General features: G+C 48.1%; 1 protein-coding gene across 5 annotated transcripts in view; it reads right to left on the bottom strand.

Moving 5' to 3' along the window:
* The window catches only part of LOC138453513 (centriolar coiled-coil protein of 110 kDa-like), a 981554-nt gene that overhangs the window by 533787 nt on the left and 429138 nt on the right, over nt 1-18629 (bottom strand). For all 5 annotated transcript variants that reach the window (XM_069606429.1, XM_069606425.1, XM_069606427.1 and 2 more), the window contains one exon: nt 653-780. In XM_069606429.1, the coding sequence (XP_069462530.1) occupies nt 653-780 (128 nt within the window). The remainder of the gene's footprint in view (nt 1-652; nt 781-18629) is intronic.

The raw sequence follows: 18629 nt of genomic DNA, 5'->3' as shown, positions 1-18629 counted from the left end.
GTAGCGGCCTCACCTCCCTGGCCTCATGGGAAGGGGCCCCCCCTAGGGGAGAAGGGATGACATCCAAGGATTTGTCACACTGCACACCAAATTAACTAGATAGTACCTGAACACGCAATGGAACACCGCTTATGCTTTAAATGTCATATCGATATATCCCAATGTTTTCTCATATATTAATCACAAATGAGCAGAGTTAAATTCACATATTTGTGTTTGTTCGGCATCAGTTGGCCTTGGGAGGCAAAAGTAGCTCCTGGAAACCGTTTGTTTTAAGCAAAGCTGGCTCTTCTAGGCTATGTGGATGAGCTAAATAGCTCCCAGCTACCCTCAATTTCGAACTCCGTTCACTGCTACATCTAATCTGCATTGTTGCAGAACATAAATGGGAGGTCATATATTCCCAATCAAACTGAGATTGGGAGGACCGATTGGAATAAGGATGTTCCCAAACTTTTGATTTACTTCCTTCAGTGAAATCATCCCACCATAAAAACCCAGTAACATTGGAATATGGTGGAAGTAAGATAATGGCAGATGAGCGCATAGTAAAGTTAATAATTGTGTTTGAGATCCTTTGGTTTTTTTGTTCGGAAACCGTGCCACCTGCAGAAATACTAAAGGTACTTTTCCACATGATTTTGCTTCTCACCTGAGACCATCTGGTTCGTGTCCTTCCAAGGGGCCGGTGGGCAGAGTCAACATTAGCTGATTTCAAGAAGTAAAATAAAGTGTCGCCAGTAGAGCCTAAACTATGATGAGAAGTTGTGCTTATCAAACCTGCAAAAGAAAAAATAAAGGCTCCATGAAATCACAATTAAAAAAAATCACACAAATTAATATACAAATGACATACATCAACATAAAACAGGATTGCGCTAAAAAGCTGGCAACATTAAGAAGCAAATGAATACCTATATAGTATTGTGTTTAGTAAACAGTACAAACAGTTTTCCAAAAGAAACCTACAGTTCCATCTGAGGCCATCTATTACAAATCTCCAATCTTCAATTTATTGAAATTCAGTGCATGCTATTGTTTTAGCTTCAGCGTGCGTAGAGCGTTCTTTTTTACCTGTGTGCCTGGTTTGAATTTGCCTTATTGAAATTGCTATCCGCAAATCCGCATAGGGAGCTAGTGCACAGTCTTGCCTACACTTATCAGCATGGGAGGCGTCATGCTTTCATAAGCCTCTCGCACCATGGAGTGTGCAGAGTGTTCTGGTGTTCTCGTTTGGACGTGTATCACCTTATCGACGTAGACCAATCCTAGTCCACTGACAGTGCAGACCGTGGCAACCTGCGGATGTGACTCATGAACGCTGATCTGGATGTGGAGCTTGTAAGTCTTACTTTGCTAACTGTGGATTCTCAAAATGGCAACAAAGTTATTATAATTTTTACAACTATAACCATTCTATTGGGCTTCATTATCCGATCGTTGCCCATTGACCCTCCTTGCTGCAATAGATCATACATGCCCCACTATCTGCTATATGGTTTAAGTTACTTACCTGTAACTATTGTTCTCCATCATGGGTCTGGCATGGATTCACATGCTCATGAATATGCCCAGTCAGGCTGTGAATCCTCTGTAAAAGAAAAAACTGTTTCACTTTCAGCTTGAAAACCATTTCTCCTCTAAACCAACCACTTTCATTTACGGTATACTGCCCCCATACAATGACATTCCTCTCCCTAAACTCCACCCCTGGTGGCCATCTTCAGATTTGGTAAGCACCAAATGTGGCAGTATGAACTAAGAAAAGCCACAGAGGGGAAGTAGTGAGGGTTTGCATGTGAACCCATGCCAGACCCAGGCTGGAGAATAAGAGTTACAGGTCCAGCATGGGGTCTGGCATGGATTCACATGCTCATGAATAAAGATTACATAGCAGTACATCACACAACCACGGGAGGTGGCAAGGCTCAACATAGGTAGTAACACTTACCCCCAGAACAGACTCACCTCAAGTGAACAGGCTACGCAGCACCGACTGGCCGACCAGGGACTCCTCCCTGGAACCCATGTCGACACAGTAGAAACTTGTGAAGGTGTGCGTGGACCTACGCGTAGCAGCCCTGCAGATGACGAGTAGGGGCACACCAGAGAGAAACACTGTTGTTGCAGCAACGGCTCTGGGAGTGGGATCTTGGCCGACACGGCAGAGGTCTGTTAGCCAGCTGATGGCAGTGAATGATGCAGCCAGAGAGCCACCTAGAGATGGAAGCCTTCAACAAGGTCTTTCCGTGAATCACAGGTCGAAAGTTGGCAAACAAATGAGAAGTCTTCTGAAAATTCTTTGTACATGGCAGGTAGAACTTCAAGGAACAAGCAACGTTCAGTGAATGCAAGGCTCTTTTCACTGGTGACGATGGATTGGGGAAAAAGACAGGTAATACCAAAGGTTTGTTGAGGTGGAATTCGGACAGCACCTTCGGCACAAAGGTGGGGTGGGTATGCAGTACCACCCTTGCTGCGTAGAAAGACAAGTAAGGCTTGTGATGCTGGAAATGCATCACAAGGGACAGGGCCTCCATATCCTTGTCCATTACTGCTTTTTATCGTGTGTTCTCTCATGTTTTCCGCGCAGGAGTTCATGTGGGACTCCTGGCGGTGCAGCTCGCTCTTTTGGTTTGGTGTACAGAACCCTGGGATACCCTTATGGCACCTGTGGGTAGGGGTTAAACCCTGTACCCCTAGTGTATGTTTTTGGGCACCTGTGTGTGGCCCACAGACCAGGGTACGGGCTGGTGGCAGCTCTGTGCTGAATTGACTGGTGCCCTGAGCGTCCTCCATTTTGGGATGCCCAGGCCCCATCATTGGAATTGGTAGATTCCTGATGGAGACAAGATGGCCCCCGTTGCCTCTTGCGTTCCATCGCCTGTTACCTTGATCTTCCCGAAGTCCCGGGAAGCCCGGACTCGGTCCCTTCCCCTGACTGGCTGCTGGGATGAAGTTCCATATATGGTCGTGTGGGGGAAGTGCCGACCAGACTGGCTGGAGCCTTCCCAACGACCGTATGTTGTGGGTACACATGTGGGTGGGACCTGGGTGAATGGAGTGTGTGACGAATCTACACTTCTTGTTGTGGATGTGTCTGGTATCTGGTGTTTGACACAATGACTGAGACAGCCCTGCCCGAAACTGGAATGAATGCAGTGTTGACTGGCGTGGTACTTGTCCGAATCCACATTCTGTGTTGTGAGTGTCTGGATGGAGAAGAATGGCCTGAATGCACTGTGTGCCTGATTGGCTGACTGACTGTTGAATGCCCTTCATAGTGATTGGCTGCCCGAGTGTGACCCAGCAGAATGAATGGGAGATCAACAGTATATCTGGGGACCTCTCACTGCTAGGAATCGTGTTCAGAAGCTGAAGTCCAAACTACGAAGAGTAACTGGAGTGAAACTGAAGCTTGACCTTGAAGCCCTGCTGGAAGAGAAGAATTGCTGTTGCTCTTCTTCATCAATCTGAAAGCTGCTGTGTCTCCAAGGACTGACCCAGAGAGGACCTGGTAAGGCGCCTTCTTCCCGAGCTACGAGCCACCATTGTGCACCAGCTGATCCTTGCCAAAGCTCCCTGGTAGCCAAACTTGCGAAAGGCAGCCGATGGAGATGGGGACTGCCCCGGAATCCCAAAGAGAAGCGCCCGGACTGTTGTCCGCCACTGTCGACGACCGCCGTCGCCGACCGAAGCTGCCGTGCTCCCGTTGCCTAAGAACGTTCGGTTCACGGACACGCTTGTCTGAACCGCCGCCAGACTTATCCTGCCGGAGAAGGCCAGGCCGTCGACACCCCGAGGAGCATCCACCGGTGGTTTTCCCGCCACCCAAAGACCACAGAGACGCCGATGACTCAACGCCCTTGCTGGGCCACAGTTCTTTGCCCTGCACGCCTCTTCCTTGCAGGGCGTTTACGCTTCCCCATCGACGAGCACCGATAGGAAAGAAGCTGCCACTTCCCCGCCGTAGTTCACCCTGTTCTTCGCTAGACGTTCGACGACCCGTAACTCCTGCCTTAAAGGGCAGGCACTCAAGAAGGGCCGTCGATTCCCTTATGAGGAACGCTACAACGCCAGGTACTTTGGGGTTGCTGAACTATTGGAAAGACTCTTGTGAACAATATATGGACTAGGCTTGTGATATATCTTTATTTTAGAGGTTGCCCAAGTGGGGGGATATCCACACAGAATTGTGTCTAGGTAAACAGGGCCAGTATTCTGCCAATTGTTCTAACCAACTGCTTTCCTCTTCTATCTATTGTTGGTTTCCTTTACAAACTGATTTGTGTGACATTTAACCGTACAGTTGAGGCAGTTTAAAGAGATCGAATAGTAACTGTGGTACCACTTAGAACTGTCTAGATTTGCCATTATAGATAACTGAGTACAAAGTGAGTTATCATGATATTGTACATAACCTTGAATATTTGCTTTTTTATTTAGTATAGCGCAAAGCAAAACCCTCAGGTAGCTGGGTGCAAGCAATACAAGGATACTTAGGAAGCTTAGTTACAGAGCACATGAATACATAGGATACTTAGTTGCATAGGTAGGTACATACAATGTGCAATAAGCAGTTATAAACAGTGATAGCTGGAGTGCAACTATAAGTTAGCAGTGACCAGATGGTCCCAATAAGAGACCAAAGTATAGGCAAGGGATGCCAGAGGCTATACAGTTGGTAATGATTAGTATAGCAGTTCTTAGATGTCATTCAAGAGCGATTAGGGCAAGGGGTCAGAAGGGTCAGCAGAATTGGATAGTCAGAAGGGCGGTTAAGTTAGGAGTCATTGGTCTGTAGCCAGGTGAGGAGTTTCCATCTAAATGCAAAGTAAGGTTGGTCAATTCTAAGATCTCGGGGGAGTCCATTCCATGATTGAGCAGCTAGAACCGCCGGCTGTGATCCGTTTGTATCTAGGAACCTCTAGAGTGTGGGCATTCGACATTCTCGTCGGTCGGTCAGAAGTTCTTTTATTAACTCTTTCTATTATTGAGACATTTGGACGTGAGAGAGAGGGTTTTAAGGGAGATTCTGTCCATAATTTTAAGGCAATGGGTGTTTCTTCTGAATGCAGAGATATGCTCTCTGTTCGGGATGTTTAAGGCTGCTGTAAGTGCATTATTTTGGAGTCTTTGTAGTTTATCAATGATGTACTTATTGGATCCAGCATATAAAGCATTGCAATAATCCAGTCTGGATAGAATAAGTGCATTGGCTAGTGTGATGCAGCTGGTCTCAGAAAGGAATGGTCTGTAGGCTCGGATCAATTTGCACGTATAAGCTGTAGAAGAAGCTAGAGAGTTCGTTTGCTTCTTGAAGGCGAGTACCGAGTCGAGATAGAAACCAAGGGTTTTAACAGAAAGGCTGATCCAGGGTCTAAAGTTTGTTTTTGAGCAGAGGTAGCACCCAGGATTGTTTGAGATTGTCAGGCACAAGATTCGTCTTAAAGGATGCGTTAATAAGCTTCGAAATGAAGGGGGCTAGGTCTCTAGCTGCATCCTTTGAGCTGGACAGTGGTCTCCTTTGCAGTTGGAGGGTTTGAGCGAAAGTATTATTTTCTCTGTCTCGACGATGGATATTTTTTTGAAGCTGAATGGAGGGGTGGGGGCGGTTATTATGGAGGTTTAGAGGTGGTTGCTGCTGAGATGAAGATTCAGCCGGTAGGAACAGGGAAGCTTTCTTTTTATCAATTTTAGTTTGGAAAGAGCTAATTTTATCCGAGAGGGCATTCTGTATGATAGTGCACCAGGGCTTATCTTTAGGAGTATTGTCAACCTGAGGTATTGGAGATTCCATTTCGCGAAGAATAGAGAATAATTCCTTCGTGTCTGATTTAGCCTTAGATATTGTATAGTTGCAAGTGTTCTTTTTAGTGTCAATGATTTCCTTTTTGTACAGTTTGGAGTGATTAGATAGCTTAATTTTGTTCTCCTCGGTAGGCGAATGGCACCAAATTGATTGCAGCTTTCTTTTTTGGATCCTTAGTTCTTTCAATTGCGGTGTGAACCATTTATTCAGGTGAGATGTTTGTCTACCTTTGCGAATTTTGAGAGGAGCAATGGTGTCAAGTGCCTTTGTCATGGTACTATTGAAAACTTCCACTAGTAGGGTAGGGTCAGTATTGTTATCTAGCTTGTCAAGAGTAGGGAGAAGATGTGGTAATAGATTTTCCAAAGTAATGTCTTTTTCCTTCTAGTGGGGAGTGGCAGTACCATAACTATCGGTTTGGGACGGATAATGTCAAGTGAGGCAGAAAAGGTGATTAAATGATGATCAGTCCATGATTGGGATGTTATATTAGTAATGCTAATGTTGCAATTCAGGTTGGCAACCCAATCTAGGGTCCTTCCTTTAGCATGTGTAGAGGTGGAAACTTTTTGTGTCAGCCCGTAATCCTTCAGTAGAGAGGCTACAGATAAGGCATGTTTATCGTTGCTGTCGTTGAAACCCAGATTGAAATCTCCCAGCAGCAAAATGTGTGCATGGTCTTTGGTATTATTGGTCAGGGTACAATTTAAATCATCCTCAAATGAGCCTAAAGGTCCAGGTGGTCTATAGATCGCATACATGGTGAGGGTACGGTTACTGGAAAGGGGACGTTTAGCTATGAGAGTCTCAAAGGAGTGAAACGATGAGGTGGCAGTGAGTCTGATAGGTAGGTTAGATTTTATGGATAATAGCTAGACCACCATCTCTAGCGTTTGGTCTGTCAGCTCTTAGTAGTTGGTAACCCTCTGGTACAGCTAACATAATAGCAGGGCCTGCCGCCTTGTGGAGCCATGTCTCAGTTATGAACAGCAAGTCCAAGTTCTCATTAGTTAGAGTGTCTGCGATGTCAGCAGCGTGGGCCACCATAGAGCTGGCATTGATGAGCGACCCCGATAGTAGTAGGGTACTTGTGGGTTTGGTAGTGGGAGGCTGTTTAGTTTTGGTTTGGGTGGCTCTTTGGACGTTTTTTGGGTGGTAGCCGGAGGGACAGAGGACAGTTGACTATGGTTATGGTAATGTGTACATTTATTAGCTGATCCAATAGGTTGGGCAGTCTTACATGAGAAGCCTCTAGTGGTATAGTTTGATGAAGGTTCATGGAGGCGGGATAGTCTAGATCTTAATCTCATGTTTCTGTCCTTGGGTGGGTATGAGGTAAGTGAGGCAGAGACCATAATGGCAAGGAGGCCTAGTACCAGGTGTGTTATCTGAGTTTCTGTAGTTATCCGCATGATCAAAGGCAAGGAAAGCAGATTAAAAGCAGATACGGTTTAGGCTATGGAATAGTTAGGCATGATCTAGTGCAACACTCAGCTGTAAGGCAAGTGTACGCTAGCTGCAGTGTTCAGGTAATAGGCAGACAAGGGCTAATGTAACATCAAAGTGGATAGTCAGATATATACTAGATGCAACATTCAAAATTAGTGCAAATCGAGGCTGATCCAGCATCAATGTGGCAGGCAAGCATATACTGGATGCTTTGTTCAACTAATAAGACAGGGAGGGGCTGATACAGCGTTAGAGTGGCAAGGCATATGTATACTAGATATAGCGTTTAAGATGGTGGAGTTAATATGGGCTAGTGCCGCGCATAGGTAGCATAGCTAATTTGGTGCTAGGCTGGCAAGGGCTAGATACAGTATTCAGTTGTCGTGGCAGATAGGGCTGAAAGCAGCATTCAGGGTGCAGGATAGGTGGAAGCTAAAATCAATAATTGCAGAGTAGGCAATAGGCTAGTTTTTAGAAATTACAGCATGGGTAAGTACAAACAGTATACGTGCTAGGATGCGAGTCACGAATGAGTAATATCACAGTGGAAGTCAGTAACGGTAATAAATCAGAGCATGTTTACAGAGCGAGTGCTAGTGGCAGTTCAAGGCAAGATCTCATCAGCAGAGCCACATCAGCCATAAGGGATGCAGGTTGGCCATAGTAAGCTGAGGGTATGAGGTGCCTTGATGCTAACATAAGTGGTGTAGAGCAGACACGCCAATGAGGAAGTTTCTTGTGGGTAGGTAGTGATCAATCAAGGGTTCGGAGGACACAAGCTCAGGGTCACAATACCTTATGCTGACGTTATCCAGAGATAGCTAGTCTTTAGAATGCAGAGTTCCTGGCAGGAGGCAGGGACAGGCTGAGACAGGTGTTTGCCTTAGTTCGACGGCCTTTGTGACGATGGCCGGCTCACGCCTCCGGCGCGCGACTGGCTGTCTTGAGGACAGTGATGGCCATGGATATTAATTATAAAGACTGTGTTTTAACTAATACAGTGTGCTGACATTCCTTTGTGGGTGCTTGGGGACTACACTGTACTTTAGAACCAGCCCGCTTCCCCTCCTGAGAAGCTAAGCCTTGATTGCTCGACCAGCGCTACCATAGAGAATCTTGGCTGGGGTCCTCTGGGCCTCTCCTCTGCCATATAGAGAGCAGGAGTACAGACACCACCCTCCAGTATTTACAAGGCTGCTTGCAAGACAGGGCCTGGATCTCTTCGTCCCACCAGGTCAAGGATCGTCATGAGGAAGGGAGACTTCCATGAGAGAAACTTGAGCAAGACTTGATGCATCGGCTCAAAAGGTGCCCCCATGAGCTTGGTCAAGACCACATTTAGTTCCCAAGCCGGGGCAGGAGCCTTCACCAGCGGGAAAAGTCCTGAAGCTTGACAAGTCTGTGCAACCACAGAGCAGGCCTACCCGGTGTCTTGGTGTAACAGGATATAGCGGCCAGGTGCACCTTGATAGAGGCTTGGGCCAGCCCAGCCTTGGCCAACAAAAGCATGTTTGGCAGGAGCTTCAGGGCTGTGACCCGCAGAGGGGTAAATCTTCTGCTCCTGGCACGACACAGAAGCGCTTCCCCTTTTGGCTGTAGCACGTTAATGTTGAAGAGGATCTGGTCTTGGCCAGAATGACTTTACATTCTGCAGGTAAAGCATAATGTCCAAACTCTAGGGCTGCAAGAGCCAGGCCTGTAGGTTCAGCGATGCTGGGTCGTGGTGCAGAATCGCTCCTCCCTCTCTGGCGAGAAAGTCCGGGAGTAGCGGTGGCCTGATGGAAAGGGGCACAGAAGCAGCAGGTCTGGATACCAGATGTGTTGCGGCCACGTCCGGGCAACTAGTATCCTGCAGTGGCACTGTCCAAGTGTGTTGATCACTCGTAGCAGGAGGGGGGCGGAACGGATGGAAAGCGCACAGGACAGTCCCTCCCATGGAAATGAGAACGCATCCCCCATGCTCCTCAGCGCTGCGGGAACCTGCTGGCAAACCTCTAGCACTTGGTGTTTGTCGCTGGCGCGAAGAACGAGCTGGGGCTGGCCCCTCTCTTTGGACAGAAGGTCTGGTTGTACCAGCGAAGCTCCCACTCCTGGCAAGAATGCAGCGGAGCAAGTCCGCAATGGTGTTCTTGACGCTTGCCAGATGAAAAGGGACGAATAACATGTCCTGACGAATGGCACATATCTTGGGCCTCCTTGGAGAGGGCCAATGAGCGGGTCCCAGCCTTGCTTCCGGATTTAGAACATGGTGGTTGACCCTCAAAGACTGGAGGGTCCAGAATATGGCCTGAAGTTCCAGGACGCTGATGTGGAGGCCCTTTTCTTCCTGCAGCCAGAGGCCTCTGGCATGCAACTGTCCACTGTGGGCTTCCCCAGCCTTCTAGAGTGGCGTCCATAATGACTGTCTCCTTGTAAGGAGGAACTTGAAACTGAGCTCCCTGAGCAAGATGTGGTCGTACACCCCACCGCTGTATCGCCCCAACTGAACTCCTGAGTGAGGGTGATCTTGTCTGCAAAGGTCCCTGATACTTGCAGCAACCTTGCATCCAGGAACTCCTGGAGATCCCTCATCTGAGGTCTGCAAAGGCAGGCGAGGTTGATGCAGGAGGACATCATGCCCAGCAGCGACTTGATGGCCCGAACCGCGGCAGTCTGTGCCGATGATGAGCGCTGTACCTTTCCCTGGATGGCCACCACCCTCTCTTCGGAGGGGGCGCCAAACACGTTAGTGTGTTGAGCCGGGCACCCAGAAACAGAGTGTTTCGCGATGGCGTCAAGCAGGACGAAACATAGGGTTCTCAATGTCTGACTGTCCGCCACCACGTGGGAACAGGATCGAACAAGCCAATCTTCCAGGTAAGGGTATACATGGATGCCCTGCAGACGAAGATGAACTGCCACCGGGACTAAGCACTTCGTAAAGACCCCTGGAGTCAACTTCAGGCTGAAGGGAAGCACCTTGAACGGATAGTGCCGCCCCTTTACCACAAATCGTGGGAATTTGCAGTGCTTCTGGTGAATGGGGATGTGGAAGTAGGATCCAGAAACATTAAAAAAAAAAAATACCTTCCTCCAGCTGGCTGATCACGCGTTTTAACGTGACCATCGTGAACTTCTGGGACTTTAAGTACTTGAGACAACGTCGATCCAGGATTGGCCTCCAACCTCCTGTCTTCTTTCAAACCAGAAAGTATCTTGAGTATACTCCAGAGCCCCAGATGTGTTGGGGAACAGGTTCTATCGCCCCTTTCTTTAGCATGGCATGCACCTCTTGCAGAAGCTGTGGCCTGTGTTGTGCCTGTCGAGGCACCAGTGGAATACAAGGGCACCTGCATTGGAATTCCAAGGTGTGCCCTTGGTCGAGAGAGTCTAGCACCCATCTGTCAGTGGTGATCTTTCGCCACGTGCTGATGAACTTCACCAGTCGGCCTCTCATTGGGGTGCATAAGTGGGGGTCCGCGACCATGGCCAGTTAAGGTTTGTTTGGGGGTCGGGGTCCTGCCCTGTGGGCGGCAACAATGCGGTTGTCAGCAGCCGTAAGGCCGAGAGCGACCTCTCTATGCGTCTTGAGTGGAGGAGCAGGAAGGCTGCTGGTACGGGGTCATATATGCCTTGAAGGACCTGCTGGGCTTTCCTCTGGACGAATCAAAGGATGAAAGCAGACATTGGTGGGTCCAGAGGGAGCGTGCCATCTCTGTGTCGGTCTTTATGGCTTGCAGAGACTCGATGGCATTTCCAAAGAGGTTTTCAACGTCGAACAGCATATCCAGCACCTTTGCCTGAATGTTCTGGCAGAGGTTTGTGGCCTTCAACCACCCTGGTCGACAAAGGGACCCACCGTTTCCCACCTGCCAGACCCAGAGTCCACGATGTCCACTGCCACAGTAATGGTGTGGTCCGAAGCCACCTTCCCTCCTCAACCGGTCCAGTGCCTCAACCTTCTTGTCCTTGGGCAGGAAGTCCAGAATAGGTCCCAGCTTGTACCATAGTACCCGGTCATATCGGGACAAAATGATCAGGGCATTAGCTGCCTTGATGGTGGAGGCAGCTGTATATATTATCCTCTAGACAAGTGCATCCAGTTTCTTTCCTTCCTGGTCCGGAGGCACCATAGATGCAGACTATGGGTTCGCTGAGCGCTTCCTTACTGCGGCCAAGACCACTGATTTGGGCGAAGGTTAAGATCTCAGGCACCAGGGGGCCACATTTTCTCCAGTCTGACGCTTGGTAGGGGCCATATTCTGGTTCTTCATTAACGCCAAGCCCTCCTCCCAGATATCATCCAGGAAGGGAACGGACATGATGGTCTTTCTTCTTGACTCATGCCGCTGGTACAGGAACCCTTCTTTCCTAGTTTTCTAAGGCACCAAATGAAAAATGTCAGTGGCCCTGGACATCATGGAATTAAAGGATCCAACTTCATCCGGCGGGGAGGCCCTATGGGACTTGTCCGCATGCAGAGTTTCCCCATCAGCAGCACATAGTCTACCTCGTTGGTGCCTGTAGCCGTAGTAGCTGTGCCCGTGCCTACGGTACCAGAACTCTGGATGGTGTCAGGTCGCGATGTGACGGCGGAGGTGTCGGGTGATGCAGAGGGCCAGCCACCTCCTTAGAATTCCTCTTCTGACGAGGAGGGCTCAACGTCTGAGGCCCATGAGGGCCTTGCGGTGGAGTGGGCTCTGGTGTTGGGGGCAGCCTCTGCTGGATCTCCGTGACCACTGTGTGTAGTATTGTCAGAATATACGGCGACACATCCCTCGGTTGTGGCATGAAAGGAACCAGAGGTGTAGGGTCTGGACTGACGGGCCTCGTTTTGCACGCAGGGGACAAAGGCTCACTGACCTCAGGGTCTCCTCCTTCGTGGTCTATATAGTAGTCATCGGGGAGATCATCATCGCACTCATCGGAGACTGTATAAATCTGCACAGATTTCTTTGGAGCCGCATGTGTGTCCACATCCCTCATAGGTTCTGTCGGCGGGGGCTTCCTTGTCCTCCTGTCTTTCCTTCTCCGGAGACGTCCGGATCGGTGTGGCTATCGGGTCTGTCCCCATCCCGGGGTGCCCACTGCCTTCGCCACTGCTTCTGCAGCTGTATCACGCCTTGGGGGTAAGGATACAGGGGGTGGCCGTCGCAGGCATTACCTTTGCCGACCCACTCATTCGACGCTGTCGTGATGGTGGTCGATGACAATGTGGGTGCCGAGGCCTTCATCTACGGGACCGTCGGCGAAGCAGTTGACTTGGTAGGCTGAGAGGTCTAGGTCAGTTTTGAAGGGTCCTGCCCGGATTTCTCCCTCATCGACTTGTCCGGTGGTAAACTGATTTTGGATGGGGCCAGGGACTTTCTCTTAGAAGGGGCCCCCTTTGCCTGCAGGCTCACTGTGGAGGTTCACGGAGATCACGCTCTGCCCGACTTGGGACCTGCATCAGCAGCGAACCCGCAGGGTCAGCATCGCGGAGCTTGGCCTTCTCTTGGACCCTTGCAGACGGGGTATCCTCAAAGGATCTCAGGTTCGCTCCTGGGACCGGCATGTTCTGAGTGAGGCATGATCGTGCTCGAAGGCAGTCAGAGGCCTTGCTTGATTTGAGCTACGCTGCAAGCCTGCTGTAGCGATCCTTCTCGATTTTCTTTGAGAAACCACAGCACACCTTGTTAGGGAGAATTTTCATTTTAGTGCTACATTCTTCCCACCTTAGAGACCCCCAAGCTCTTTTTGCTGGATTTAGAACTTTTTAATTTTAACCCTGGAGTGAGCGAGACCTTTTTCTCACCCTCTCACGTGTTTTGACCTGATTTGAATTTTGTGTTTTCCCTGTTTTTGGAGTCTCTCAAAGTCCATAAGCATCTGCTTTTTGTATGGTGACAGAGCACCTTCAGTGCAGTGTCACTGAGAAATCCTTTATATTTCTCAAAGTTTAAATAACTTTTCTTGTGTGAACTGCAGTTCCCAAGAATAGTAATTGACTTTACTTACCATTTCTCTTTGTAGGTCCAGCACATCCCCTCTTATGTGAAGTGCTGGGGGTTACCTATTAGCCCCTTATCCAACATTCTCATGTAACATTTGTATGTTACCCTCACTACTTTAAATGGCTGGTGGCAGTGGTTTCCTTTTTCCTACTATTGTGCTGTTCTACCGCAGGCTGAACCCTCAGCTGCACTATAGCACCCATGGGTGAACATTTTTGTCAAAATGGCCCCGGTCTTCTTTTTTTGCCATTTTCTGTTCATCTTTCTTGGGTTTTACTCTGTGTGTTAGACAGATTTGAACCCTTTGTTTGTCTTGCCATTGGCAGGCTTCAGCCCTGAAGCCCGCCCCCTGGCTCCAGTGTGTCTGGAAGGACAGGATGTGAGGGAGGGTCCCGAAACTCCCCTGTCCTTTGTCTCTGGGAATGCCTAAATGAAACTAGTCCTCATTGGTTGATTAGTTCTAAACCTTCCAGCCATCACATTTGTGTTTTGCTTAATTCCATCTTTGCGGGCACTTCACATGGGAGACCTTGATACGTGGCATTCCCTGATCAGGGCTACACTCGTTTGTTGTGCCACTTCCATTCGAGCATAGTCGCCAGGTTGGTATTGGACGAAATCCTTATACTAAGAACTTGATGTATACGAACTTAACAACCCTGTTGAAATCACAACATTTCTAACTGCTTCTGTGCCACAACGAACATTGGGGGCGTCAGCCTGGCTTCCACATCATCAAAATGGGTTCCATGTCTTAATATCCCGGCAAAAATATAGCCATATTTTTTCCTGCGATATTAAGCCAAGGAACCAGCGGGGGACCCACCCATAATTAGTTTGATGGAGCGGGGACACCCCCACAACCCCGGTCCCAATAACCCCATAAATTATCCCCACTAATAATAACGCCTATGGCCTTACCCCACGACCATATATTTGGCGATATTAGTGGTGGGGATAATATTACCCGACACCGCAAAATGGGGGCTTTGACAAAGCCTCAAATGCAACTTGTGCAAATCTGGCTATACCCCAAAACAAGCAAGTAGAAGATTGGTTTTGGCTGGAGGCAGCCATAAAAATGTTTGTCAATTCACGATCTGGTTCAAAGCAGCTTTAACTACAAGAACCTCTCAAAAACATCATGTAATGTATGTGGTTACACCAACATAGCCAAGGCTTCGCAACAGACTAATTTATTGACAGACAAACATGTCATAATGCTGCAGGAAACAATGGCAACACAACATTTTGACTTAGAGGGGTTCAAAACATTTACCAAAACAGCAAAAAAAAGGTACACTGGGTGCCCATCTGGTGGAATGGCAATCGCGATCGACTTGAACATCAAAGTATTAAGAAATTGACATCCAGCAAGAAGGCCCTCTGGCTGTAAGTTTGTTCATTTTTAATGTCCAGTTTCAGCTGCTTCACAAAACTTTTTTCGGCAGAGGGCACCCTGCATCGATGGTGTCGAGTTGATGTCCCTCGAAGGCCTCTGTCGAGGGTGATGTAATCGGAGAATATATATAGCACGCGCGTCGCCCGTTGGCCTCAGTTCCGTTTTTCCTCATCCTCGTGCAGCAGAGATGCTCATAAATATGGCATGATAGTACTCAGCCTTGGTGGAGCGGAAGCTGTAATAGCATGGCAGATTCTACAGAGGGGTAGGATGTGGGGACGATGAGGAATATGCTGGAGGAACATCCAGTCGAAAGAATGTTACCAGGGGTAAGTAACTTGTTTTTAGAATGGATTGTTTCTTCCAAAGTATTCCTCATCTTTGACAGACTCCTTTATCAGTATTTTGTGATTGCAGGAGGGTGTAGAATGGGAAGCACCCAGAGCATAATGTTTTGTAAACGTGTGTATTGATGACCACGTTGCAGCATCACAGATATTCCTTATATGAACCCCCCTTTGAAGGGCTGTAGATGTGGCCATGCCCCTGGTGGAATGAGCCCGCAAAATTGCAAATTGAAAGATGTAAGTTATGATGTAGGGTTAGGTGATCACTGAGCCCTAAGCTCTTCATGGTTTGTGGACTGCACATGATTTTAAACCTTGGGGATACATATATATGGTCAATCCATGAAAAAATGCCCTCTATTCCATGTAAAGACCATACCTTCATAGAGGCCACCCTGAGGCAAACACAAAGAGAAGAACAAGTTACCAACTGGTAACGTTCTTTCGATTGGATGTTCCTCCAACGTATTCCTCATCTTAGATGTATTCCATCCAGCTTTGCTGCTCTTCGGAAATTTTTTCGGCAGAGGGCGCCGTGCGTCGAGTCGATGGTCCCTCGAAGGCCTCCGTCGAGGGAGACGTCATCGGGTGTATAAGTAGCACGCGCGGCGCCCGTTGGCCTCAGTTCTGTTTTTCCCCTCTTTTGTATCTGTGATCTTGTACTGTGTAGATTGTGCCGGCAGACAGGTATCAGCCTTGCGAGATTTGAGATGGCAATAACACGGAAAAAATCTACAGAGGGGTCGGTTGGGAGGGCGATGAGGAATACGTTGGAGGAACATCCAATCGAAAGAACGTTATCAGTTGGTAAGTAACTTGTTCTTCGAGTGGATTGTGTCCTCCAACGTATTCCTCATTTTAGATAGGCTCCCAAAGCAGTATTTTGCATAGTTGCTCTGGAGGAGGGGTCAGATAATTTCCACCAATGCCTTTAGATGGCAGAATAAAGCACTGCTTTTCCAAAAGTCAGCTCTCTAGACTGGGAAGCATCCAGGCTATAGAATTTTGAGAAGGTGTGAAATGAAGACCAAGTTGCTGCTTCGCAAATGGACCTTATTGGGACACCTCTTTGAAGGGCTGTGGAAGAGGCGATGCCTCTGGTGGAATGAGCCCTTAACCCTTCTGGTGGGTCTTTTTGTGCTAGTCTGTAGCATTCTGAAATGCAAAGCACGATCCAGCGTGAAATTGTCTGTTTTGTTACTGATTGACCCAGTTTTCTTCCTGTGTAGCCTATAAACAACTGGTTGTCCACTCTAAGCCTAGAAAGTCTAGAGATGTAAAAGCTTAAAGCTCTTTTTGGGTCCAGTCTGTGTAATCTTTCTTCCTCCTTAGAAGGATGACGTGGAGGATAGAATGAGGGTAAAACAATTTTCTGACTTAAATGAAAATCAGATATTACCTTCGGTAAAAATTATGGTTTAACCCTCAATACAACTCTGTCCTTATGGAACACAGTATAGGGTGGTCCAGAAGACAGTGCCTGCAATTCGCTCACTCTTCTTGCTGATGTTAGAGCAACTAAAAAGGCTGTTTTATATGTTAATAATCTTAAAGGACACGTGCGCATAGGCTCAAAAGGGGCATACATTAAGAATTTTAAGACTAAATTTAGATCCCAAATCGGTACTTGAAATGGGTGAGGAGGAAACACATTAGTGAGACCTTTTAAGAATTGTGTTAGCAAAGGAATTTTGAAGTAGGAGCATTCTTCCGAGGAGCGCTTGAAAATGGAAAGCGCTGCAAGGTAACCTTTTATTGTTCCGATATTCAGGCCTCTATGTGCTAGGGTCATAAGGAAAGATCGTACTTCCGGAATAGAACAAAGGATCGACATTCTTTTCCCTGCACCAGTTGCAAAACTTTTTCCAACGGCAACGGTACAGAGACTTTGTTGCTGGCCTTCTTGCCGAAAGCAACACCTCCATAACACCTGGAAGGTTCCAATCCCTGTATCTCAGCCTTTCAGATACCAAGCATGAAGGTTGAGTGTTCTGACCTCTGGGTGGAGAACCTGACCTTCCATTTGAGAGAGAAGGTTCTCTCTCTGAGGAAGACGTACTGGAGGACAGATGGACATATCTAGAAGGTCCGGATACAACGTTCTCCTGGCCCAATCCGGAGCAATTTGGATCATGCGGTTCCCGAAGCATCTCAGCCTCCTGATGACGTGAGGATTGACAGGAATCAGAGGGAACGCACCTCTCGGGGGAATTTCCCTTGAGCAATACCTTTCTACCTACCTGAGTGGTTCCCCAAAGGGCGAAGATCTCTTGAATGACTTCCTGAGCCAATTCCCATTCGTAGGATACCGTGCTCTGCCTGCTCAGAGCATCTGCCGTCATATTCTCTTCCCCGGCTAGATGAATTGCTGTTAAAGAGATTCCTTCCTGACTCGCTCAATACCAGAGCTGCATTGCCTCTCTGCACAGGGGTAGTGACCCCACACCTCCTCTTTTGTTATGGTAGTGAATGGCCACTGTGTTGTCTGTCATTATCAGGACATTCTTTCCCCCGACAGATGGCAGGAAGGCCTTCAGCGCTAGTCTGATTGCCCTCAGCTCCAAAAGGTTGATATGTAGTTTGGACTCCGATGGAGACCAACAACCGTTTATTGTCAAATCGTTGGCATGTGCTCCCCACCCCAGGAGTGAGGCGTCCGTCACTACTGTGATCTCCGGCCATGGTTGCCAAAAAGGTTCTCCCATTAGGATGTTCTCTGCACATGTCCACCATATAAGGTCTTGTCTGACCTTGTTCGGAATCTGAAGAAGATCCGTCATTTGATCCGAGAACTGGGACCACTGAGTCTTAAGGGCCCATTGAAGGGATATCATCCTCAAGCGTGCCTCTGGCACCAGAAAGATGCAGGATGCCATGAGGCCGAGCAACCTTAAAAAGTCGTAAGCCTGGAGATTTTGGGCATTTTGGAATTTGGAAACCATCTGAAGAATGTCTTGAGCCCTCGTCTTGGGAGGCAAGCTCTTTCCCAAGGATGCGTCTAATACAGCTCCTATGTACTGAAGCTGTAGGGAAGGTGTTATTTGAGACTTCTTTAAATTGAGGGAGAAGCCCAGTTTGTGGAGGAAGTGGCAGGTGACTTTCAGATGATCCAGTACTTGCTCGGCAGAGCGCGCTCTGATCAACCAATCGTCCAGGTAGGGGTAGACATGAATCCCCCCCTCTCCTGAGGTGCGCTGCCACCACTACCATTAACTTGGTGAAGACCCTCGGGCGGAGGTCAACCCGAATGGCAGGACACGAAACTGATCGTGTGAGTCGCCAACTACGAACCTCAGGTATTTTATGTGTTTGAGATGAATTGGAACATGAAAATAAGCATCCTGGAGGTCCAATGACACCAACCAGTCCTGGAGTTGAAGGGCCTGAAGGATCTGAGAAAGGGTAACCATCTTGAACTTGTTCAAGTTTCTTAAGTCCAAGATGGGTCTCAGTCTTCCGTCCTTTTTGGGGATCAAATAAATACGGGGATTACCAACCCTTGTTCCTCTCCGCTGCAGGTACTGGTTCTATAGCACCTTTCTCCAGCAGGGTTAGAACTTCCTGCTGTAGGAGCGGGTTTCAAAGTTTCAATAGGTGTCTCCCTGGTGGATTGCTTTGAGGTTGCTTTAGAAAAGGAAGGCAATAGC

Source organism: Ambystoma mexicanum, chromosome 4p (genome assembly GCF_040938575.1).
Source record: "Ambystoma mexicanum isolate Mex_15411 chromosome 4p, UKY_AmexF1_1, whole genome shotgun sequence".
NCBI classification, from domain to species: domain Eukaryota; kingdom Metazoa; phylum Chordata; class Amphibia; order Caudata; family Ambystomatidae; genus Ambystoma; species Ambystoma mexicanum.
Note: the sequence above shows the minus strand (reverse complement) of the source record. Positions and strands in the feature narration are given on the sequence as shown.